The 26,185-nt window shown below is 37.4% G+C and overlaps 1 protein-coding gene across 1 annotated transcript; it reads left to right on the top strand.

Annotated features, from left to right (window-relative positions):
- The first annotated feature begins 280 nt into the window (after positions 1-280).
- LOC138336886 (uncharacterized) lies at positions 281-24,788 on the top strand. The gene is made up of 5 exons (XM_069286502.1): positions 281-484; positions 20,634-20,685; positions 22,624-22,826; positions 23,077-23,434; positions 24,373-24,788. Exons 1-5 carry the CDS (start codon positions 442-444, stop codon positions 24,380-24,382), a joined length of 666 nt encoding a protein of 221 aa, XP_069142603.1. The 5' UTR covers positions 281-441; the 3' UTR covers positions 24,383-24,788.
- Positions 24,789-26,185: the final 1,397 nt, after the last annotated feature.

The raw sequence follows: 26,185 nt of genomic DNA, 5'->3' as shown, positions 1-26,185 counted from the left end.
TTGGAAATTATGAATTTCTTATCATGATTCGTCAATGAAATATGTAAGTTTGGAAACCACTATTTGCAAACTGCAATTACATACATCAATATCATATGCATTTTACATGCGCATGAATGGAGAACCAAAGTTTGTTTACTAACGAACTTTGTTCAATGGTTAATATGTACACCTACTCAGCTTTGTTGGGTTTTTAAAGCGTGAAAGGTATTTAAAGTTATATAATGAAGTGACAGCACATGGATATGTGTATATCTAATTGAAAATAACATACAGGAATAATAATTCCCTAATATGGTATTCCACTTCCTAGTACCGTTTTCCAATCAGAACTATCAAACATAACACAAATCTTAAAACGAAAACGAGGCTATTAGAGAGAAGGCCTCTATAAGACTCGGGGAAAATTTAATAGAAACAGTGTTGATAAGAATAAGAAGGATGATTTTATCATTTTATAGGATGTCATATCTCCTTGTAGTGTGTAAGTATATGCTTATTGTTCTATTAGTATTTATGCTTAAAGATATACTTCTTTTAAAACTAATGTTTTGAAATCTGCAAAACGTCAATGTCATATTTTAACGTAGTTATGCAAGAACCATGAAAGTGCATTAGGTTTGATTATCAAAATAAATCAAATAAATAGAAAGTATTTGTATATAAAATGCAACATGATTTATTGATTGTTTTAACTTTAAATACCATAGAAAAGAGTTTAATAATAAAGAGCATTGCTACATTGTCTGAAAAACATTTTCCACCAGAACTATATATAATCATATAATCGTATTTGTTCTACGTAAAACCCGCATCGGGTGAAGCAAAATCCAGATAGCCCGAAAAAAGCTTATGGTCAGATTTCTAATTTGTCTCATGTATTGCTGGTTTCTCCTCAAACTCTACATTAAAATCATATTTAACCTAAAACTTTTATTGTTGTAAGACAAAATTCATTTTCATACGACACTCTATTTCGCTTGCAATATCATGTCATTCCAAGGTATTGCCGATTCATAATATGCATGTACAATTATAATGTAGTGCTAAGTGTAGCTGCTGAACTTGTAGCATGATTGTAAGAGGAAACTGAATCTATATATCTTATCCCATCTCTGCTTTCTAATTGACTTCTTTCTGACGTCTTCCGTGACACCGCTTCTTTTTGGTGTTCTCTGTGAGTAAGACTTTGGATTTTGTTCCCTGTCAAAGAAACCCCATAGACTATACATTGGTTGTTTTTTTACGTCTGGTTTGCCCAATGTCAGTATAATGTGACTGGGTGGGATATAATGCTTGGTTTCTTAAGCGGCATGCTTCATTGATATAGCACTGTCAAAATACTAGATTTCCACATTACAAGATGACACAACATGAATATACCACAGTATCCTAAATAACACGCACATTACACTTCCCACACACAAAACACCACCTACACGGCAGACCGTTCTTATAGGCACACCCGGAACGGCTTTTAATTTTTAAAATGGTAATGTAAAACGAGATCGATAATTTTTTTGAGTGGCAAAAGTTATTAACTTACCGATAATACTACATTGATCATCAACTTCTGAACAATTAAAGAAGCTCCACCGCTGACAAATGGTATTTTTTCATTATCAAAAACAGGAGCAGACGATTTAGTATTTTTCTTCAGTTACAAAAGTTATTTAATTTACACCATTACCACCAATGAAAAGTTTAAGCTTCTAATTTTACTTCAAGTAAAAAATATGAAAAATAATTAATTGCATCCCGAAAAAATTCCGTGGCACTATATCCTATATGGAATGAAGTACTGATTGCGCAAGCACCAAAGGCAAAAAAAATATTTTATATTATTTTTTGTGTTAATTAGACATATATATACACGATTAAACACCAATTATTGTTCAAAAGATGAATATCATTTACGCTCTGTCGGCGGTGGAGCATCTTTAAATAAAATCATTAAAATACAATTTTTCATAACATATGTCTTATGTTTCCCGCCGTCATCCTAAATACCGCGCGGTATATACGTAGTTGACTACCTCTACGCCAGACGGCAAAACAGAGAAATGACTAACTGCTGTTATCATATATTACGCAGGAAATATTGTATATGTTTGCTGTTGTAACCTCATCTTAAGCCATCGGTGTATATTTTCTGATGTTATAAATGTTTTTAAGAAACCTTAAAAATGTTTTGCTACGAAAATGTAGTGGGCCTCTAAATGACACTGGATGTTAATGGGGCGTAATTATAATAAACTTAATGTTGATAATGTAAGTAACAATCACTTCTTATGATGTATCTTTCCTCGAACATAGTTTGCAAATGTCCCATTTTATATCGATCGGTCGTCGTTTCAAAAGAAGTGGCAGTCATGCTTTTATTAGGAGACCTTATCAGTGTTGGAATTGATGAGTAAAACAGGTCGCACAAACCGATTTTTACTTCATATGATTTATAGGTATATACAAATACATAGGACGTCATTTTGGTTTTAATTTAGTTTTGGACAAATTTTAACTATTGTCGCCAGCGATCTGATTAAAATACAGATTTTTATTGTCACTACGTTTGATAAGAGGATCTGAGAAAATCCCATAAGGGGTCATGTCCAGGTGACCTTTGGAAATGGCCAATTAAATTGCTACTTGCAAAATTTTGACAGTGAATTTCTAGGGACGAAATAGTTCGAAAAATCTGTCAGACTTATTTTGGTTTAAGAAGTCATCTCGCCCAAAGAGCACAACAAAGCTAATTGTATACGTATACTGGGACGAAATATCGTTTTCAATTGATGCGAAAAGTGTAGAAATGTATCTGATATGAAGACCACGTGGTATAAAGGTCATCTGGATGTGACCTCCTATGGGATATTGTCAGATCCTTTATTTAACGGTGTGGTTATAAGGATATGTATTTTAATCAGATTGAGCTGCCAGTAATCTTCACGCTATTGTTGCGCGTTCATTATTGAAATGAAAAACGGTCTGACAGGTAGCCAGTCATTTTGTACCCAACACATTCCAACAATACTAACAATATGGCCATCGAATCCATAAACCAATGACTGATATAACAACATTTTTTAACGACCCCTGGTATTTTGCTTCATTGTCAGCTTTAACCAATTTCAAAAAATAATTGGAAATCAATTTTGTTTGTATTATAGGTATTTAAGGTTGATATAATGAAGTGACTGACAACGCTTGAAAATGTGTATATCTGATATATCTGATTGAAAATAAAAAATAACAACAACCATGCCCTAATATGGTATTACACTTCTTTGTACCATTCTACAATCAGAGCGATCAGACATAATCAAAGTCTTTAAAGGAATACGAGGTCTTAAGAGAGAGGAGGCCTAAGACTCACGAAAAAATAAATAGAAACAGTGTTGATTAGAAAAAGAAGGATGACTTTATGATTCTATAGGATGGCATTTCTCCTTTGGTGCCACGGTGGCCCATTGGTTAAGATGTCCCGACCTATTACCACTTCACCTCTGGTATGCGGGTTCGAATCCAATGTGGGACAGTTGCAAGGTACTGACCGCTGATAGGTGTTTTTTCTCAGGATTCTCTGGCTTTTTTATTTACCAACAAACCTGGCACGTCATTACATGACCCTGGCTGTTAAGGAGACGTAAAACTATTTAAATCAAATGTCATCTTTCCTAGTGGTGTGTAAGTATATGCTTAAGTTGAAAGTATTTATGCTTTACTGCTTTGTGTACCTGGCCTCGATTTCTCGTAACAAAGCTAAGTCAAAAACTGTAATGGAATAGTCTTCCATTAAATCTTTTCAATCTAGGACAGATAAGTAATTTGAATAATTATGAACTTGATTCACATAGAAAAATTCCGCCAAAAAGTATTCTTATACTGAAAACATAATTCTGTAAATTTCTTTGTATCTATGTTTGTATTAGGCGACCTTAAGCTTATTACCAGTGTTGGAATCTATGAATATAAGATAACAACCAACCAAATGATTTTATATATACTTCAGTGTTAAAGTTTATTAAAGTTTTGTAATGTTTTATTAAAACAGCTAATTAATAGTTAGCTATTGTGTTCTATAATTAAAGTCTAGGTTCTCAATATCGCACTAGATAAAAAAAAGCTTAGGTTCTTGAGCTCAAACTCCAACCAGGGTAGCCATTTTGAAATGAGGCGCATTTTGAACTTAAAAAATCCTTAAATTCTAATGTTTTTACCTATTCATTATCAAATTGATATTTTGAAACTAAATCTCAATCTGAATTTCAAAATTCATGTCATGGTTTATCTAGAAATAATTAGATGTCAAAAAACTTTTTTACTTTTGAAATTCATAATTAGCCAGCCAATCAGCGGCCGGGTTAAAATTCTGTCCTCGGCTCAACCTTCTATACACACAGGCCGTTTCGGAGGTCTTTTTTTCATTTGGCTGGTTGTTACCTACAGCTGTATACCCAACTTGAATACTTTAATTTCGAGATGTTTTAAGTTCTGCATGAACAATGTACACAATCGCCATGTTTGCGTTAATACACGTACATGTACATGTGTAGCTACACCGCATGTATGGGAGACCGTCCTTACGTGAACCTAGCTATTAATAGGACGTACATTTAATCAAAGAAAGGTAATGCACAAACCCAATAACTGACAGGTTCAAAACCTTTTATGTGTGTGACAGAGCTGTCACCTGTGACACCGGATGTTTAAGCAAAACCGGTGCTATGTTGGAGGAAAATACCCGGCAGTTTTGAAACCACAGAACCAAACAAATTCACATCAAAAGTCTTTACAAATTTTACATCTACATGTATTGCCCGACCAACACATTAACCATTAATTGATGTACCCTGAATATATCCAATCTTCAGTGTTAAATTTTATTAAAGTTTTGTAATGTTTTATTAAAACAGCGAATTAATAGTTAGCTATTGTGTCCTATAATTAAAGTCTAGGTTCTCAATATCGCACTAGATAATAAAAAAGGCTTAGGTTCTTGAGCTCAAACTCCAACCAGGGTAGCCATTTTGAAATGAGGCGCATTTTGAACTTAAAAAAATCCTTAAATTCTAATGTTTGTACCTATTCATTATTAAATTGATGTTTTGAAACTAAATCTCAATCTGAATTTCAAAATTCATGTCATGGTTATCTAGAAATAATTAGATGTCAGAAAACATTTTTACTTTTAAAATTCGTAATTAGCCAGTCAATCAGCGGCCGGGTAAAAATTCTATCCTGGGCTCAATCTTGTATACACATGGGCCATTTCGAAGGTCTTTTTTCATTTAGTTTGTTGTTCCCTTTAACAGGGCGCACTAACCAATTTTTATTCCACATGCTTTATAGATAAAAGAAGTGCATCTTACGTAGTTTGGTTTTAATTTCATTTTGGACGTATTCTTAGGTACAGCTGATAAATACTGACAATCTTTACGCCTTTGCTGGGCGTTCATTGTTGAAATGAAAACCGTCCGACAGGTAGAGCGTCCAGTTGTACCCATTGATACCAACACTAATAACCACATGGTCATCCATTACTTAGAACTTATGCCTGAAGTAGAAATCATCTGCAAATCATTTGAATGTGTTTTATTTCAACACACATACAAATGTTTTAGCTGCATTGTCAGCTTTTATGTGTATTAATTTAAAATCGTAATTTTAAAGTGAATATTCGGGCAAAGAAAACCAGTCTAAATGCGTTCATTGGCCTTCCAAAAGTTCTCACATATTAATACGACGATCAAGTTCTGCTTACGTTTCCCAGTTCTGACCATTGAAATAAAGAAAAGTTGAAAGCATTGAAAGCGAGGCTGCGTGGAAATGTAACCACGGACATAGTCAGCCGGGAGGACGTTTTAGGATTCCTATATTTTAAATTAATTTCTTCGTACGCAGACAGATTTTGACAAGAGATTTTATTTTTCTATTTCATAAGAAATTATACTGGATACATTCACACCATTTTTACCGACTTTAGGCATCCTTGCCCGACTGTTCACTTTAACGTCTCAAAAGTTGTATTATACCGTTTATACTGTACGTACTAATCATCGCTTGCTTAACATTTCAAAATCATAATGCCATTCTTAAACTGATTTGATGCTTTAACTTCCCTTTAGGCAAAAGAATGATATAAATTGGCACTCTACAACCTATTCTTCTCCCTGACCCACATAAGTCGACACCTTTTATTTGTATCATTTGCACGTTTTACAGTGCCCTGCAGGTAGGGCGTAAGAATTGTACCTGCTGCCCCTATTGCATGATCGTAAAAGGCGACTAAATTTAGGATCTTATCTTTTCTCTTCTTCCTAACTGACTTTATCCTTCCTAATGCCTCCCTTGGCACCGCCTCACTTTTTGGCCTTGAGTTGAGCGTTCGCCCCTGTGAGGAAGGCTCTGGGTTCTGTCCCCTGGCCGAGACATACCAAAGTCTATAAAAGTGGTAGTTTCTGCTCCTGCTTAGCGCTCAGCATACATGGAGTGGGACGACTGGTTCGCCCGTTGTCAGTATAATGTGACCGGGTGGTGTGTGTTGCTTGGTGTCTTCGGCGGCATGCTTCAGTGATATAGCACTATAAAAAGAGCAACAGTTCCACTATACAAGAAGACACTACATGAATATACCGCAGTCTCCCAAAACACGCACCTCTCACAACATACACGCAACACACAGCATACATGGGAGGCCGTCCTTACATGACCATAGCTGTTAATAGGACGTTAATTAATCAAACAAAAAAGTTTTACAGATCTGTTTGATGTGTCCCATAGTCAGTTAACAAATCAAAATACAAAATGTATCTTTATTATGAACTATAAATCTTATATACTTTGTTTCTTTGTCCTGCAGGTAGGGCGTTAGAATTGTACCTGCTGCCCCTATTGCATGATCGTAAAAGGCGACTAAATTTAGGATCTTATCTTTTCTCTTCTTCCTAACTGACTTTATCTTTCCTAATGCCTCCCTTGGCACCGCCTCACTTTTGGCCTTGAGTTGAGCGTTCGCCCCTGTGAGGAAGGCTCTGGGTTCTGTCCCCTGGCCGAGACACACCAAAGTCTATAAAAGTGGTAGTTTCTGCTCCTGCTTAGCGTTCAGCATACAGGGAGTGGGACGACTGGTTCGCCCGTTGTCAGTATAATGTGACCGGGTGGGGTGTGTTGCTTGGTGTCTTCGGCGGCATGCTCCAGTGATATAGCACTATAAAAAGGGCAAAAGTTCCACTATACAAGAAGACACAACATGAATATACCGCAGTCTCCCGAAACACGCACCTCTCACAACATACACGCCACACACCGCATACATGGGAGGCCGTCCTTACATGACCATAGCTGTTAATAGGACGTTAATTAATCAAACAAACAAACAAATTTTTCTGTGTGTGTGTGTTTTTTAATTTGATTTTTATATGCAATATTTAAAATTAGGAAAATTACAACCATAAGGCTTGTAAGGTAGCGGCCACCCTATAACCTGGCTTTTGGTATTTTATATGTAATGTTACTGTAATACCTAGTGAACGTTTGTGTTCAGTGCCCGTAATGCAACTTAAAGTCCCGTTATGTTTTCGTAATATATTTAATAGAAAACAACAAATTCGTCAAATGATAGAGTTGATATCCTTATGGCGATATTTCTTAATTAAAAATGTGGTAGTTAATCAAGATTGTAGCTATGATGGGATATTCCGTCGGTACGCTCTGTTGGTGCCACAGTCCACACGTACACGTATACGTAGGTAAACATCACATATGCAGGTCCAGTCGATGACTATATAAGGATATAAACAAAACTTAACGTCACTTTCTACTTATCCATAATGCATTGCGTAACTTGTCCAATCGAGTAAATAAAATATGGTCACATGTATTTACGATACGAAAAGTACGTGTTGTGTGTTAAATTATTTCTTTTAATCTCGGGTAAGTCATTAATTAATTAAAATAATAAATACTTCGAATGATAAATGTTAATATAATTACAATCGATTTCACCTTTGGAAAAGCATGTATATATACCAAAAAAATAAAATATATCAATAATGGTTACCAGCTATGTACATTGTACTTCTACTGTTGATATATCCCGTGTCTGGGTGGAGTACATTGTATATTAAGTACCTTGGTCTGTTTAACTAATTCCCCAGATTAATGCTTCAAAATTGTGTAAAGTTTATCTTGGGACTACCTAAAGCATCTCGAATACCCAATTCATTTACCCAAACTACTTTTCGTTCGTAATATCAGTGAAAACCCATTCGGAAATTGATCACTTTCGCTTTAGATGTGAACCGTGTACAATGCTTATGCAGTTTTGTCTGAGGTAAACAATTTTGTTTGTCGGGTTGATGAGCAAAAGAAAATGATTTTGTTATGCGGTGCTTTTAACTTATAGCTTACTAATGAATACAAGGGCAGATGCATGCAAGTATGATCATTATATGTGGAAACAAGCATTTATCTACACCTTTTAATACTTTGTTTGTTTGTTTGATTAATTAACGTCCTATTAACAGCTATGGTCATGTAAGGACGGCCTCCCATGTATGCGTTGTGTTTCGTGTATGTTGTGCGAGGTGCGTGTTTTGGGAGACTGCGGAATATTCGTGTTGTGTCTTCTTGTATAGTGGAACTGTTGCCCTTTTTATAGTGCTATATCACTGAAGCATGCCGCCGAAGACACCAAGCAACACACCCCACCCGGTCACATTATACTGACAACGGGCAAACCAGTCGTCCACTTTTTAATACATACAAGTTCATTGGGAACCATGGAGAATTTTCATCGAGTTGGCAGTATAATACTAGTACTATGTTGTGTATCGCAATGAAGGTTTTTAAAAGTAATTACCTAGATATAAATCGCAGTGTGACGTATACATTAACAAGTCAATGTATTAAGATATTTAACGTGTGTAAAAAGGTCATTAGTTTATAATGAACACAAATCCTGTAAAGAGTACATACATTTTCTGTCAGTCTTAATTTAAGGCATTCTCGATTCTCCGGGGGTTCCGATCACTTACGATCTCTACACAACCACATGGACGATCTCACAGTAAAACTGGAGGCAAGATAATCTTTGGGTAATAGAGATCGTAAGTGATCGAATATCCTGGAGTATCGAGGATGAAATTAAGGTGGCTACAACTTTTGCGGTAATATATCAATATCATTAGATGTAGGTCTTACTGAATAAATGACATACAATAAGTCACAGATAAATATCACATGGTCAATTCACTAGTTATTTTTATACCGGCGGTTATATAAATTAACGTGTGTTAGATGCGTTTGCACGAAATATTTGAAGTCATAGCGATTGACAAACATTTGTTGCGTGTCATAGTACAGCCACGGGGTTATCAAATACAGACTTTTTACTATTGATATACGGACGGCCTTTATGTGTACCCACTATATATTACACGTACACAATGTATAGAAGTGTCTGTTTGCTAATTCTATTGAGTCGAAAATAAAAGTCTCTACCGCATCTGTCATTAGTCACCACTATATTTAAATCTTATTGTCAATTTTTTTGTGAAATTAAAATATTGATAACCCCCTTTGTGCACCACTTGCATTAGATATCAATTTTCCAAATCAATGTGACCTACTTGGTATTACAAGCTATGAATGCATATAGATAGCGATAAATACATTAATTATAATAACGTATACAAACACAATAAACAAACAGTAAGTTGCTAGTACACAAACTGGAGTCGTCAAGAGGAATATGATCGCCAGGCAGAATCTAACTGTTCATAGTCAATGTCGTAATTGCTTGAAAATATCGTACAATGTAGCACACACAATACAAAATGCAAAGTCAGGAGCAGTACCCGGACGGTTTGATTGGCAGCTGGCGATCCGCCAATGCCTGTATCAGTTGAATCTGAAGATATAATATTTCCTGTTTTACTTTCGATATTTAGCAATTCAAACTTAGATATGTAACTTATTCGTCTTTACCCCTGAGGTTTCATATTGCACTTTTCTAATATTTGATTTTGGAGAAACACATTGGGTCTTCAGGGCTGAGTTAAAGCGATATGTGCTGAAATTTCATAACCACGAATCAAGAACCTTTGATTTGTTATTCACCAACATTATACTACACAATAATAATACTTACCATGTATTGGTTTTCAATTAACAAAATCAAATAAGATGTCAAAATCAATTCATTAATAAGCACTGTCGCCAACAATTCACGAAATTTACTTTGCTGTGTAATGAGGCCACCATGTCAAACAAACTATGATTGATTTCAAATTGCATGCATCCCCTGTTATTAAAATGCTTATACACATCATACTTGTTTGTCCACTGTTTATTTTATCAAAACCTTTCTGAAGAAATATAGCATAATAAAAAAATACATATCCAGTTATGGCAGATAAAATTTAACCTGTTTATTAACATATTTTGAACCACTTATTATGTTAACAAGTGATTGAGAATCGAATAAGTTGTCGGGAAATCGAATAGGTAATGGAATAAGGAACTAGTAACTAGGAAGTAACTTTACGGAGGTTGTAAATATACCTATTCTGGAGATGGCTATATATCATTGCGATTTTTGCACCAGACAATTTCCGTTGAAATGTGAATGTGTTTTAAATGCATTAACTGTATGTCATTATAAAAAAAAATTATTAAGTAGTTCAAATTTATTTCGTAATTATACATTAATAAATATTTTCATACAATGTTGTATCTCATAGTGACGGCGAACGTACCAGTCGTTCTGCTCTTGAGCAGTTTTCTGGAGATATTGATATAGACTCTAATACGTCTCGGACATACCTTCTTCTAGTGTGTCTGACGCTTTTGGAATTAAAAAGTGATATTGCTTTTATAGTTTTTTAATAAGTATGCGTTGCCGCTATCGCTAATCGTACCTTCGTCATACATACATGTATGTCATGGCTGAAAGCCTACAATAACACCCATGTATGTGTAACGGTTCGATTTGTCGTGTCCTTTAATATGTCACAAACCTTGAGTAACCCAGGTTCTATGGAATCACTCGCGGTTCCGTCCCTATACGTCCGTTGAGTACAAGGTCAAAGGTCACCTAAGAAACCAGCTTCGTGTACCATGAAGTAAAAGTCAAAGCAGAGGTAAACTTAACGATATATTTATTAACAATACATGGATTGCGAAGGTAAAACATATCACAATATACATATACTGATTCTCTCAACTTCCTCACGTTTCCCCATAACTTAAGTACGATACAAATATATATAACCCAAGGGACCGTAGAATATACAGATACTAATACCTACACCTTCAGTGTAAACCTACAGCTACCATCTTAGCAATACTGTAACATTTAGCACCTAATAAACCTACCCACAGTCACCGCCCGACTCCTAACGTTAGAAGGGACTAGAAAGAAATAGGAAGTGAGCCTACCAGCCAAGGGCTTCTATAGACTGACGAATTATCACGTTACACATCAATTTATATACCCCGTGTAGAATACGGCAAAAGTCTCGTGAAAAAGGTACAAATTACTCGATCCTGGCCTAATGCTATAGAAAATATCAACCAATGAAATTACGTAATCCAAATTATCGACCAATGGCTATTAAGTACAAACGGAAGGAGATACGCGTCTACATCCGGTAAAACACAAGAAAATATCAACATGACAAGCTACCGAAGAATACTATTGCAAAATATGCCGAAGTATCAATCCCACAACCAATAAATAGGCCATGAGATTTCAACTAAGGTATGCCAAGAATAACAACTGGCCCATAAATAACCCAACCAGACGTTGTAAACTATGATTCCTAACACTAAAAATCCATTCCCGCTACATTCCTCCCCCCTCAAAAAAATAAGACAAATGCTACACCAAGCATTTGGCTTGTACAATCCTAATTTCCATTCGATTCATATCCACTCACACGTAAATACTGCACATGTACCATAGACATATAGTACGCAACAATAATTAGAAAAAACATCAAAACATGAATAGCCTCCAACCTATTTTTCATGGGTCACATATTATCCCAACATGTAAAATATACATTTAATTATATTATGCTTTTAGATATGATCCATATAATATATAACATCAAATTAACTTTACTTTGCATGACCCATATTAAATAACTTTTGTACAAATAACTGAGATAATGAATGTAAAGTAATATACATAAACAAATATATATATCAGTTAGCCGCAATTACTAGCACTAAATGCTTTCGAGAAAAAAAATTATATATATATAGCTGATGGAAATTAGCAGTACATGTAGAATGCATATAATGATATAAAAAATAATAAGATTGTGATTATATGATTTTATTATCAAAGGTGGTGGAAAAAAAATCTTCCCTTCCATCCAGTATAGACGGACATAACTCCAAAACAAATAAACTATACATATGTATATACAGTGTACATGTGTAATATATACACACACACACACAAAAAACTTTCAGGCATTCAACACAAGTAGCCATTTCATCCGAGAAAAAAAAATTAATAATAACTGAATTGAATTATATACATTCAATTCCAATAATTAACACATGTAACAATTAACAAAGAATACAGTCAATGTTTCTTCATTCCACAGATATTTTCGTTTCCAGGCCCCGGAATGCTGCGCGTCACATACTTTCCGTTGAATAAATGGCGGAATACTATATTCATGTATTCACATGTACCACACATATTTTCCCCACATATAACTTAGATACACACAAGGGAAAATTATCACATAACACATCACATCCTTCGCCGACACATAGAGAAAAGATTACATCCACCCCCGCACATTATTCCGCAAATGAATCAAAGATTTCCTCCCTCCCAAGGTTGATAAGTCGGATCCGTCTGGAACCTTTTTCCAGTACCTCCCCAACCAGGCGACCATCAGGCCGGGACACAACGTGTACTTCCTCATCCCGACACTGATGAACGGCGTCCTGCAGACCAGGGATGCGGCCGCTGGTGGCCTCCCTGGCTACGCGCTCCCTTTCCCTCTGAGCCGCAAGCCTCCTGACAGAGGCGCCCGCACGCCATTCCTGCCCCTCAAGGGATTCTGGGGGAAAAGGCATTATTGCCCCTCGCGGATCCATAAAGCACCGATTGGATGACTCCGTACCGACAACATTGTCCACTGCCTGGTTGGACAGATGATGCTTACGCACCATATGCCTCCTCAGTTGGCTTCTATCCACTTGGGAGAAAGTGCACTGCAGACACTTATAACGGATAACTACTGGAAGGTGCCTCTGCTCCCAGTGGCGGTGAAGATGTCGGTATTCCTTGAAAACCAAGGGGCCACAACCCTCAACCGGACACATCATGCCACCCTCAGGCCAAGGACCCCTACGATCATCCTCCAGCGTGTCTAGCTCAACGGCTGATACTGAGACCTCCATGATGAAGCTGCTAATTATTAAAGATAAAACAAAACGTAAGTAAGATTTCAGTTTGACTGAAGGGACGTCATTTTTCAACCAAATAGAATGCTGACACATTTTGCCTTGACAAGCTAAATTACAGAGGTTGACTATTTATCTATATATCTATATAGAAATTATTCATAATATATTACAGTATCAGATTTTATCCTTACTTATATATATTTAACTCCATTAAAATTGCTTGCAATGAGCTGAACACTTGTATATTATATTATGTATATAATTACTTTACTTAACAGAATACAGCTACAGTCAGCTGAGAGGAAAGAAAGGAAATAAAGAGAAGAATTTTATTGTCGGGGACGGTGGCTGTGGGTAATGTGCTATAACTATGGCGAATACACCATGGGGGCCCTCACAATTCTACCGGTACGTGTACGAACTGGAGAACCAGGGGCTTCCAGATACTCTGCATCTTTACCAGAAACAGTACAGGGTGCTGGGATGGGTTGTTCCTTCCCCCAGACTTCCGGTATCTGCTTTCCCTGGGATTTGGGAGCCTTTTGAATTAGATATGTAACATCTGTGTATTTCCTCAGGACTTTATATGGCCCTATCCAACCCTGTCCCAACTTGCAAGAAACTGCTGGTAAATACCATCGCCACACAAAATCACCTTCTGCATAAGTCCTAGATTTTAGCCCCCTATCAAAATAATTCACCTGTCTCGCAGCCGCTACACTTAAATTCTCATGTGCCAAACCAAAGGACTTTCTCATGGACTCTTGTAACCAGGCTACATATTGACTAGGGCAATAATCTGGGTCATTTTTAGGTACCCCTACCACTAGATCTAATGGGCATGCTGTCTCCCTACCTAACATTAACATGTTTGGACTATACCCGGTACTGGAGTGACAGGTTGCCCTATAAGCCATTAACACGAATGGTAAATGATCATCCCAGTCCTGATAATTCTGATTTACAAACGATGAGAGCATCTGTATCAACGTTCTATTGAACCGTTCTACAAGGCCATCTGATTGTGGTCTGTACGGGGTAGTACGGGTCTTTTCAATACCCAGTTTCTCAGCCATACATTTAAACAATTCACTCTCAAATTCCTGTCCCCTGTCACTATGAATCTGTCTAGGTACTCCAAAACGACTGAAAAATTCAGAACAAAGTTTATCTGCAACTGTAAGGGCAGTATGATCGGGGGTAGCAAATGCTTCCACCCACTTTGTAAAATAATCACTCACTACAATGATGTACTTGTTTTTATTATTTGTTTCAGGCAGGCAGACCTCCCAGAATGTCGATAGCTATTCTATCCATTGGTCTATGCACATGAGCTATGGAGGACCTAAGAGCAGATTTACTTGGACCTGGGCCTGGTTTTCTACGTGCACACTGGTCACACTTCCTACACCACTGTTTTATTGACTCGGTAAGTCCTGGCCAGAAAAACCTTCGCTTAACAGAAGCAATAGTTTTGTCCCTACCGAGATGGCCGGAAGTGGGTCCATTATGCAGTTGGTTCATAATATCATTCCTTAAACAATAGGGTGTTAAAATTCTTTGAATTGTCTCCCCTGTCTCACTGTTTAAATCCGTAAGGTACATGACTCCATCATTACCAATGCCCAACTTCTCCCATAGTTGTACATACACTCTAACTTCATAGGGCCACAAACACATCCGAGATCTAGATGGTTTCGAGGTACATTCTTGTTTCAAAGAAATGATTTTAGCAATGTGCTCATCTAATCCTTGTAATGATTTTCTCTACTCCCCAGGACTCTACCCAATTACTAAATGGTTCTTCCGAAGAGCAGGCACTGAGAGGATTTACTCCAACAGACAAGGTGTCTTCCTGGACATGTTCCAAGCCTGTTTCGTACTCGATGGGACCCCCCGGACTACATTCTGGACAATCTACTCGTTTACATGGTCTAGTTGGAAGTCTTGACAAACCGTCTGCATTTCCATGCATTCTACCAGGACGGTGCACTATTTCAAAGTTATACATCTCTATGATACTCAACCACCTGGCCAACATTCCCTCAGCATCATTAAAGTTTTTTAACCATATCAACGAAGCATGGTCTGTACGAACAGTAAATTTCTGACCCAAAAGATAATGCTTGAAATGTCGTAAAAATGTTACTACAGCCAAAAGTTCCCTATGGGTGGTGCAATAATTTCGTTGAGCTTTGTTTAAGGTTTTACTGGCATATGCGATTACGCGCTCCTCCCCATCCTGAATTTGTGACAGAACAGCCCCTAGACCGGAATTGCTAGCATCTGTATCTAGTATAAAAGGACTATGGAGGTCTGGATAGCTGAGGATAGGTGGACTTGTAAGCAATGATTTTAGCTCATTAAATGACTTGTCACAGTCTTCAGACCATTTAAATGTTTTGTTTTTTCTAGTTAACTTCGTAAGTGGAGCTGCGATGGTAGAAAAGTTGGGAATAAATCGCCTATAGTACCCTGCCATGCCTAGAAAACTTCTTAGTTCTGACACATTGGTTGGCGGGTGCCATTCTAGCACTGACCTACTTTTGCCGGGGTCACAGCTTATTCCGTACTCTGACACCACATGGCCCAGATAAGAGACATGTGTTTGGAATAGTTCGCACTTACGGGGTTTCAATTTTAAGTGTGCCTCCCGTAAACACTGAAAAACTGTACTGAGGTTTTGTAAGGCCTGGGTAAAACTAGAACCAAAAACAATAACATCGTCCAAGTAGCATAGACACTTAGACCACACAATACCATCCTTAAAAACTAAGGCCATGACTCTTGAAAAAGTAGCTGGGGCGTTTGTCAATCCGAACGGCATAACTGTAAACTGGTACAGCCCTTTATGTGTAGCAAATGCTGTTTTAGCCTTATCTTTTCCTCCCATGCCCACTTGCCAGTACCCACTCGCTAAGTCTAGTGTTGAGAACCACTTAGCACCGTGCAACATATCTAGTGTGTCATCAATAAGCGGAAGAGGATAAGCGTCCTTTTTAGTAACAGCATTAAGTTGCCGATAATCTACACAAAAACGAACAGCCCCGCATTTCTTGGTCACCAAAACAACCGGAGCAGACCAAGGGCTATTGCTAGGTTCTATGACCCCGCTTTTCAACATTTTATCAAGCTCATCCTCAACCACTTGTTTCTGACCATAGGATATCCTACGAGCTGGTATTTTTATTGGCTCTGCCTGTCCTGTGTCTATATGGTGTTCACCTAAGTGTGTACGACCAAACTGCCCATCAGGTCCCATAAATATATCTTGATAGTCTACAAGCAGTTGTTTTATTTGTGCTTTTTCCTTGTCTTCTAACTTATCAGACACCCCTTCTAACAGTGGTTCTAAATGGCCTGGTAGGTTACTATCAACTGTCTCATCATCAGTCCTATGGACCTTTTCTACCACTTCTACCGTAGCTACCTGCGTATTTTCGATCAACTTGACAGGCTGAGACGACAGATTCAAAACCGACAAGGTAATTTGTTTTCCTTTCCTCGGTTGAACTAGTGTCTTGGCTAACAACAAACCGTTACACCCAAAATTTTTGACTGACTCCACTATACCTTCTTCTCCATCTATGTCACCATCAATATAACCAGGAAAATAACATTCTGTATTTTCAGGAATAGAGACTGTCTCACTCACCCTTATTCTGGCACAAGTATTGGCTGTAGCCACTACAGGCTGCAATTTACACCTATAATTGCCCAATCTGAGGACTTTCTCCGCAAAGCTTATCTCCCCCTTATGCTTTGTCAAGAAGTCTATGCCAATAATACCCCTAAGTCCCTCCAACTTAGCGACTACAACCTCCTGGGTAAAGACTCGGTCTCCTATCCTAAAATTACAAACACACTTTCCATACACTTTTAGATTGTTTCCTGAAGCTGTTGATAACCTCAAATTACTTCTATTCAACTCAGGCTTATTATCTGGTGATATTTGTTCGTACACTTCTATGGTAACTATAGTTACTGATGACCCTGAGTCAATAAGATACTTGGAATTGGTGTTAGCTACTGAAGCGTCAACATACAAACTAGGTTGAACTGCATTTAACATAACTACTGGCCCACTTTTATCACGATCAGAATCGGGGGCTGTACTTTTGGGCACAAGCCCAGCCCTTAGAAGTTTTCCTGACCTTGAACCACTTCCCCACTAGCCTGGCTAGTCTTTGGACATGTGTAGGACAAATGACCCTTTTCCCCACAAGCGTAGCATGTTCTTTCAGACATAGGAACCTGACCACTAGGTTTTCTATTAAAATGCCTGGGAGGGGTGGACAACTTTTTGTTAAGTTTTTGTATCTCCTGTAGTAGTAGTGCCCCTATATCTTGGTTAACAGGTTCAGTTTCTGTAGACCCTACTGCATGAACTGGGCCTAGCTCTTCTGACATTGTCCTAGGTTTTCTGAGTACTTGTTTGTTAGTAAAGGCCTCAAATTCGATAGCACTGCTTATAGCCTGGTCAATTGATTTGGGGTGGCTAAACTGTACATGTCTCTTAAGTTCATAAGTATCCAAACCTTCAATGAACTGGTTGACTATACACCTATCTTTCTCCTCCCCTGTTGATTTAGGAAATGCCAATGCAGACAGAGTTCTTAACCTATCACCAAACTCCATTAAAGACTCGCTATTCTCCCTTCTACCACTCTTAAACTCACACTGATAGGCAAACTCTCTACCTGAAGGGGAAAACCTCTCTAACAGAGCGTCTTTTAGGATGTCATAATCCCCAGCCTGACTAAGGGTAAGATCTGATAAAACTTTTAGAGCAGAACCCCTCAAACACATGATGAGTTGCTGAGCCTGCTCATACCTATTCCACTGGTTCCAAGATGCAACTCTCTCAAAATGAATGATAAAGTCTCTAAAATTAACTTTCCCATCAAAGGACTGAGGCTCCTTCTCCTTACGTTTTACATTATAACTACCACCTGTGTAATAAGAACTATTTCCTTGAACCTGCATAGGGGTTTCCTGTCTGACATACCCCTGTGATGAGTTTTCAATACCCTGCCCACTAGAATGGAATACAGGCTCCCCAAGCCCCTGTGACATGGTATTGTGTACCTGTAAATCGTTGCTATTTATCAGAGGGAATACTGTCTCACTAGGCCCCTGTGAAAACATATTTTGATCTTGCCAACTTACATTACGAGTTTGGGTATAGATATTATTTGCTGGACCCCTTAAATTTGATAACTGTACAGGCACAGGCTTAGGTACAGGCTTACGAGGCTGGTACGGGATATTGACATTGGTATGCGCCGGCCTAGGCCCCTGTGTATTTAACAAACCCTGCCTATCGTTACCCTGCACAAGTCTCTGGTCTAATGTATGTGTTGGGACATTAACATTTGAGCCTCTAATTTGGTTATTATAGCTTGAAGATACGGGCGTACTCGACAATATACCTGAAGTTTTAGTATGCCGATTCGGGGCCACGTACTGTTCACCCGGCTTTGGCAAGTTGAGATTACTAACAGGAGCTCGTCTTGTCACCGTAGACTTAGTGTTGGTGTATGGTAAACTATTTTCAGGTAACCCCTGTTCACTATAACCACTAGTGTTACCTTCAGCAAACGAAGGAAATGAGTCCTCACGAGGAGACAAACACGGAAATGTCGGAGATGTCGACTGACGTGCTACTGAGTCACCATGTGTATAAATAGAACCGATAGTCTGTAAACCACTATCTAATGTACACGTGGTATTTGTCAAACTAGAACTACTACCAAGCTGTGGCAAATACCCACTGGTATAGCTAACAACATCTCCATAGTCAGCCATGTCCGACATATTAACTACTACCGAACGACCTTCAGCCATATTGACAATTCGCCTAACAAACAGACAAGATAAGAACTTCCAATAAAATAAGATATAAATATAATAGGTACGGATTACACGAGCACCGCTCACAGCACCAATTCTGTAACGGTTCGATTTGTCGTGTCATTTAATATGTCACAAACCTTGAGTAACCCAGGTTCTATGGAATCACTCGCGGTTCCGTCCCTATACGTCCGTTGAGTACAAGGTCAAAGGTCACCTAAGAAACCAGCTTCGTGTACCATGAAGTAAAAGTCAAAGCAGAGGTAAACTTAACGATATATTTATTAACAATACATGGATTGCGAAGGTAAAACATATCACAATATACATATACTGATTCTCTCAACTTCCTCACGTTTCCCCATAACTTAAGTGCGATACAAATATATATAACCCAAGGGACCGTAGAATATACAGATACTAATACCTACACCTTCAGTGTAAACCTACAGCTACCATCTTAGCAATACTGTAACATTTAGCACCTAATAAACCTACCCACAGTCACCGCCCGACTCCTAACATTAGAAGGGACTAGAAAGAAATAGGAAGTGAGCCTACCAGCCAAGGGCTTCTATAGACTGACGAATTATCACGTTACACATCAATTTATACCCCGTGTAGAATACGGCAAAAGTCTCGTGCAAAAAGCTACGAAATACTCGATCCTGGCCTAATGCTATAGAAAATATCAACCAATGAAATTACGTAATCCAAATTATCGACCAATGGCTATTAAGTACAAACGGAAGGAGATACGCGTCTACATCCGGTAAAACACAAGAAAATATCAACATGACAAGCTACCGAAGAATACTATTGCAAAATATGCCGAAGTATCAATCCCACAACCAATATAGGCCATGAGATTTCAACTAAGGTATGCCAAGAATAACAACTGGCCCATAAATAACCCAACCAGACGTTGTAAACTATGATTCCTAACACTAAAAATCCATTCCCGCTACATATGTAAGAATGTGCAAAGTAATTTAAATACTTTGGCTCACGTCTGTATATGCTTAAACACCAAAGATCGGGATATATATATTTCATTTACTTTCTGTATGACATTTATGATTACATTTGTTCCAAATATCGTATAGACGAATACTTGTGCGGGGAGGACATTTTCGCGGGACGTTGCTCTGACCGCGAAAACTGGATCTGCGAAATATTAAGAAATGATTCAATCATGTATTCACTGAAAGTTATATTCAAAACATAATGTTATTACCCGTTTTTACTTAAAATCTCGAAAATTGTGACCAGCGTGAAAACTTGACTATACATTATGTTAACTATTTACTAACAAATATAAACGCCATTATTTTACATTACAGGTATTTCATTGCCTGTGATGGGAGCTCGCCGCAGGTCCAATATTGATGTCTCGTATGTATCCGAAACGACTTCGTAAGATAAAAACATCACGATTATTTATTTTATTGGCCCATGTTCCAATAAAATAAATAGACTAAAATATCTTCTCAATCATGTATTCTTTTTGCACAATTTACGCTTAAAGATGCTCCACCGCTGACAAATGGTAATTTTTCACTATCAAAAACAGGAGCAAATAATTTAGTATTTTTCTTCAGTTACAAAAGTTACTTACTTTACACCATTTCCACCATTGAAACGTTTGAGCTTCTAATTTTACTTAAATGTATGAAAAATAATTAATTGCATCCCGAAAAAATCCCGTGGCACTGTATCTTATATTGAATGAAGTAATGATTGCGCATGCACCAAAAGCAAAATAAATCATTTTTTGTGTGTGTATTAATTTAATTGGCATATATATACACGATAAAACACCAATGATTGTTCAAATGATCAATAACATTTATGCTCTGTCGGCGATGGAGCAACTTTAAATGGAATAAATGTATTATTAGTAATTACTGACAGGTTTTCAGAACCACCTTCCCAACTTAAATTATATTCCCCGTTAATGTATCTTTACAACGGTAAATATCTAGAGTCAGTGGTGAATTGATAATATAAACCCGTATGTAACCGTTATAACATCTGTGTATTCATCTCCAGTAAAGTAGAACACAAGTGATCACAAAGTTAAAGAAACTCCCTGTTGGGTAAACCTCCTTGACACAGACGATTGGAATCGGATTTTGCTACGTTATGAATTGTGTAAGCGTGGTAATTTGACTATGCAAACGCCTTAAATTAAATTGATTTGCACTGTGGAGTTTTTAATATCATCTAAATAAAACGATTACTAGTTTCATATCGGGAATACTCCAGATATATGCTACTTCAGACGGAACACATTTTATTTGTATGTTCATTGATAAATTGGCGAGAACTTCGAGTGGCTCAAGTGTTCCAAAACCTGTCGGAGCCAAACGATATCATTCGATATTTATCCTATAAATGTCATAAACACTAAATATGGTATATATTGAACTATGAAAATAATAGTTAAGACTGTAAATATAAGGATTAAAATATGTTTCTGAGGTTCTAACGAAGGATAAAGTTGAGTAGGATATCGATACTAATAGCATGGACCGCTTCCAAATGTCGATACCCTACTCAACTTTTTCCTTCGATATTGAACTATGAAAATAATAGTTAAGACTGTAAATATAAGGATTAAAATATGTTTCTGAGGTTCTAACGAAGGATAAAGTTGAGTAGGATATCGATACTAATAGCATGGACCGCTTCCAAATGTCGATACCCTACTCAACTTTTTCCTTCGATAGAACCACCAGATAGATACTTTAATCCTTAACTGAAACGTACATGATAGCTAGCAAATAGTCATCACATATTTAAAATAACTAGACTTGGTTATACAGTTGTCGCCAACTATACTTTAATGTATCGACTTCCATTGTTGTTCATAAACTTGATATGATTAACAACTGATTATGGGACAACCTGCATTTAGGAAACTTTAAATAGTACGTTATTGTCCGTTGATTATTCTGGTATTAAACATTTAACTTTAAACTGATTGGTTGATTATGGTAGATAAAGGAAAATATTAGTCATACTAAAGGCATTGAACCAAACTTTAGTCGAAGTTTAAACAATTTTGACCTACTTGCGAATAAAGTGTCTATTACGGTACTCTTCTTATACTTCATGGAGATAATATTTTCGTTATCACGCGGGACAATGTTATGATGGCAAAACTTGATCCCGGATATACTAATAAATGTTTGAATCATATATACCCTTAAAGCCAGATCGCGAAAATTTAAAACCGCGAAAATCGCCAAAATTGTGATCCGAGAAAATAACCGGCAGAACAGTATATCAGATTTTTATTTTCATGTATACCTCGGCCCTCTGTTGTAGATCGCCTAGCGGTGATGGTATCGATGCTGGTGGTATTGTGGGGATAGTGTTTGGTGTCCTGTTTGGAATAGCACTGCTCATCTTCCTCTTCTACTGCTGCTGCGATATATGGGAATCACTGGTAGACTGTTGTTGCAGTAAAAATAAGTCATCGGTAGAGCCTGCGCAAACAGAAGACTCGAACTCTGAGCAAGACGCACCTGGTAAGTCAGTAGAGTTGTTACAAAGACAGGATCTGCTTATGCAGCAACATTTTTGTGAAACAGGTGTAATGCAACTACAATGATTACTTAGATTTTAAACGTAAAGTTAGCAGGCAGTGGCAAGTGTCATTAAACATCATATCCATTCCAATATCATACTAATAAAGGCATTAAAATGTCGAAGGAAATTAAGTTGTCGATCTGAAGGATAATCGTTACGCTATGCAGAGTAAGTTATATATGTTTACAGGAACATCGACTCAACCAACGGTGAGACTAGTTTACATTGGAGATAATAATGTACCTGTATTATTACATGTATTATCAAATACTTTCGTTGAGCCCGCAAACACACCACAAGAGAAACCGGCACAATCTCCCATGGCGCCAACAAACTCTCCACCCGAGTATACACCTGCCTACTCATCGACACAGTCTTCCGTGGAGCCAGCAAATCCTCCACCTAAGTATACACCACCGGACACATCGGCACAGTCATCCGTGAAGCCATCGAACCCTCCATCCAAGAGCAAACCAACAAACAAATCTGCAAAACCCACACCAAAATCAGTGAACGTTCAATCTGGGTATAACAAAGGAATTAAAAGGTATCCCCATGCATATCATCCAGTAGTATTATGTATTCATTTGTTTGAGAGTATTATATAAATATTACCTGCATTAGAGTTTGACAGTGCCTTCTGTCTGTAACCCAGGTGATAGGATATCACAGTGCATTCTGTCATCCAGAGAACAACCCTTTCATCCGATGATTTAATTTGGTACGAAAAGTCTAGAAATAAAACAAGTTTTCAAGTATTTGCATATCATTGAAGCATTTTATTAATTTAACAATAACAACTCTATAATGATTAATAACAAGTAAAATAGCAAAACTCACAATAAGCATTCCGTAAGTATTTTCTTGTTCTCTTGTCTCATGCAATCATTAAAATCGTTACGTTTACGTTAAATACTATCAATTCTGGCTTCGTCTCGTCGTCTGTTTACAACATTGTCAACGTCACGAAGACGCTTGAAATCTTCCATTCACCTTATGCGATAATAAAAACCTGCATATAACATTTGACGGTAAGCGAAAAGGGATAAACAGTATAAGCTCCAGACTAAAAAAAACACAATGAAAAAGAAATTAATTTGCCAAAACTATAAAAAATACCTTCATGCCTCGCTTCGAACAAACCAAGGCGTCGAAGAAGAAACGCGTGTGCATCTTTTTCGGGCGGTTCACTTTCGGTCTATCAAAACAAACGCTATTATCCGTGGCTTGGTGGTTGCTACGAACGTGCCAATTGTCTCCTTTATATTATATTGATCTAATGCTCACTGCCGTGTGGCAGTGTGAAATGTTAAATATCTCTGAACAAATCAGAATGCGGGGTTCTGACTTGAGGTTTTATAAATTTGATTAGCAGTTTTAAACAGCTCCTGTCGATTGTAACAAAAATACATTTTGTCACTCCACTATACAATGCAAAACCTTTTCATCTCGCGTCTTAATTCTAATGCTGGTCTTCTTTTCCAGGTCGAAGTGAAATACAAGCTTTCATGAGGGCAGGACATCAATATCAATCTGCAATTCCTTTGTTTTCGTCATAATTATCAGATTACCATGTGTATCAGTTGTACCGCTATAAAGTACCATTGCCGAAGAAATCACTGATTACATCAGACTACCTACGACAAGTATTGTTACATTAAAACTTTGGGCAGAGAATTCAAATAAATTGAAATCTAACGGTTGAGGCAATGTGGTTTTTATATTTCATTTAAATAATATTACTCTTGCCTTACGACCTATCATAACAATAATGATCATCAATTACAATATGGTGCTTCCAATTAATATAGCATTATGAAAATGAAAAAATGCAAATTGATTTAATCGCTATTTTTAATATTGGACTAGACCATAAATACCACAGGGATGTGATTATTCCACTATTCAGAGGACTTCCCCTGATTGAACAATATTCATGAAAAATAAGTTATGTAAGATATGATCTGAAACATCATAAAATAATATTTTTAAATACTAGGGGGGGGTGGTTATTCGAGCGATTTTTCTGACTTTTCTGATTGGATCAATAGCATTCAGTTAAAAGTTTTCAAGTCTGGTCACCCATCATTTATTTTAAAGAAGGTCATCTCGCATTCCTGTGAATAATTATTTTTAAGATCTTCCATCTTCCTAATCTTTTAAGTGGGGGGATGCCGTCTTATGTTGAATTCCACACCAAGAATTAACCAAAATGTTCATAAAATCCCAATTTTATTACCTTCTCCAGTAAGAAACAGACTTGACATGATTTCAAAATTTCTTCAACATCTACATATATTACCCATGTTTGTTTGTTTTGTTTGATTAATTAACGTCCTATTAACAGCTATGGTCATGTAAGGACGGCCTCCCATGTATGTGGTGTGTTGCGTGTATGTTGTGCGAGGTGCGTGTATTGGGAGACTGCGGTATATTCGTGTTGTGTCTTCTTGTATAGTGGAACTGTTGCCCTTTTTATAGTGCTATATCACTGAAGCATGCCGCCGAAGACACCAATCAACACACCCCACCCGGTCACATTGTACTGACAACGGGCGAACCAGTCGTCCCACTACCTGTATGCTGAGCGCTAAACGGGAGCAGAAACTACCACTTTTACAGACTTTGGTGTGTCTCGGCCAGGGGACAGATCCCAGAGCCTTCCTCACAGGGGCGAACGCTCAACTCAAGGCCAAAAGTGAGGCGGTGCCAAGGGAGCATTAGGAAAGATAACGTCAGTTAGGAAGAAGAGGAAAGATAAAATCCTAAATTTAGTCGCCTTTTACGATCATGCAATAGGGGCAGCAGGTACAATTCTAACGCCCTACCTACAAATTAAACATTTGAAACTGATCCATCCTGAATACCCAATAAACAGCCTCCGAAACATTCACACCACTATAAAATATTGTGCCCACCAGGGGATTTCCAGAAATATATTTTTTAGTTTGATTCTGCGGTCCCTTTACATGTATCTACGACACCGATTATGCTTTAGTTAAACAAACATAATTTGTAAATCACTCAAAAGTTGAGTAATTTTATGTATCATTTCTTAACTTAGTAAAAAAATCCTTGATATCAATTACCCATAGTAAATAATTACAGAAGTTAACGTAATACATGCCACAATTTTCATACTCATGTATTTACCGGGGTATGCTCCGATGAGCGATACTTCAATCACAATATTGAGTTATTGAGTTCCCAATTACAATATGCTATGCATTATCTAGTCAAGGACGTATGCATGGTTACACAAAGAAAATTAATTATATCAAAGCCACTGACCCTGCTA

This window comes from Argopecten irradians, chromosome 12, assembly GCF_041381155.1.
Source record: "Argopecten irradians isolate NY chromosome 12, Ai_NY, whole genome shotgun sequence".
NCBI lineage: Eukaryota > Metazoa > Mollusca > Bivalvia > Pectinida > Pectinidae > Argopecten > Argopecten irradians.
Note: the sequence above shows the minus strand (reverse complement) of the source record. Positions and strands in the feature narration are given on the sequence as shown.

What these genes read in the sequence shown, in the direction of transcription:
- LOC138336886 (XM_069286502.1), top strand. Translation starts at nt 442, where the DNA reads ATGATTTTATCATTTTATAGGATGTCATATCTCCTTGTAGTGT. An exon ending in GTCATATCTCCTTGTAGTGT is followed by an intron (nt 485 to 20,633) that starts GTAAGTATATGC and finishes TTTACATTACAG; the next exon opens with GTATTTCATTGCCTGTGATG. An exon ending in CTCTGAGCAAGACGCACCTG is followed by an intron (nt 22,827 to 23,076) that starts GTAAGTCAGTAG and finishes ATATGTTTACAG; the next exon opens with GAACATCGACTCAACCAACG.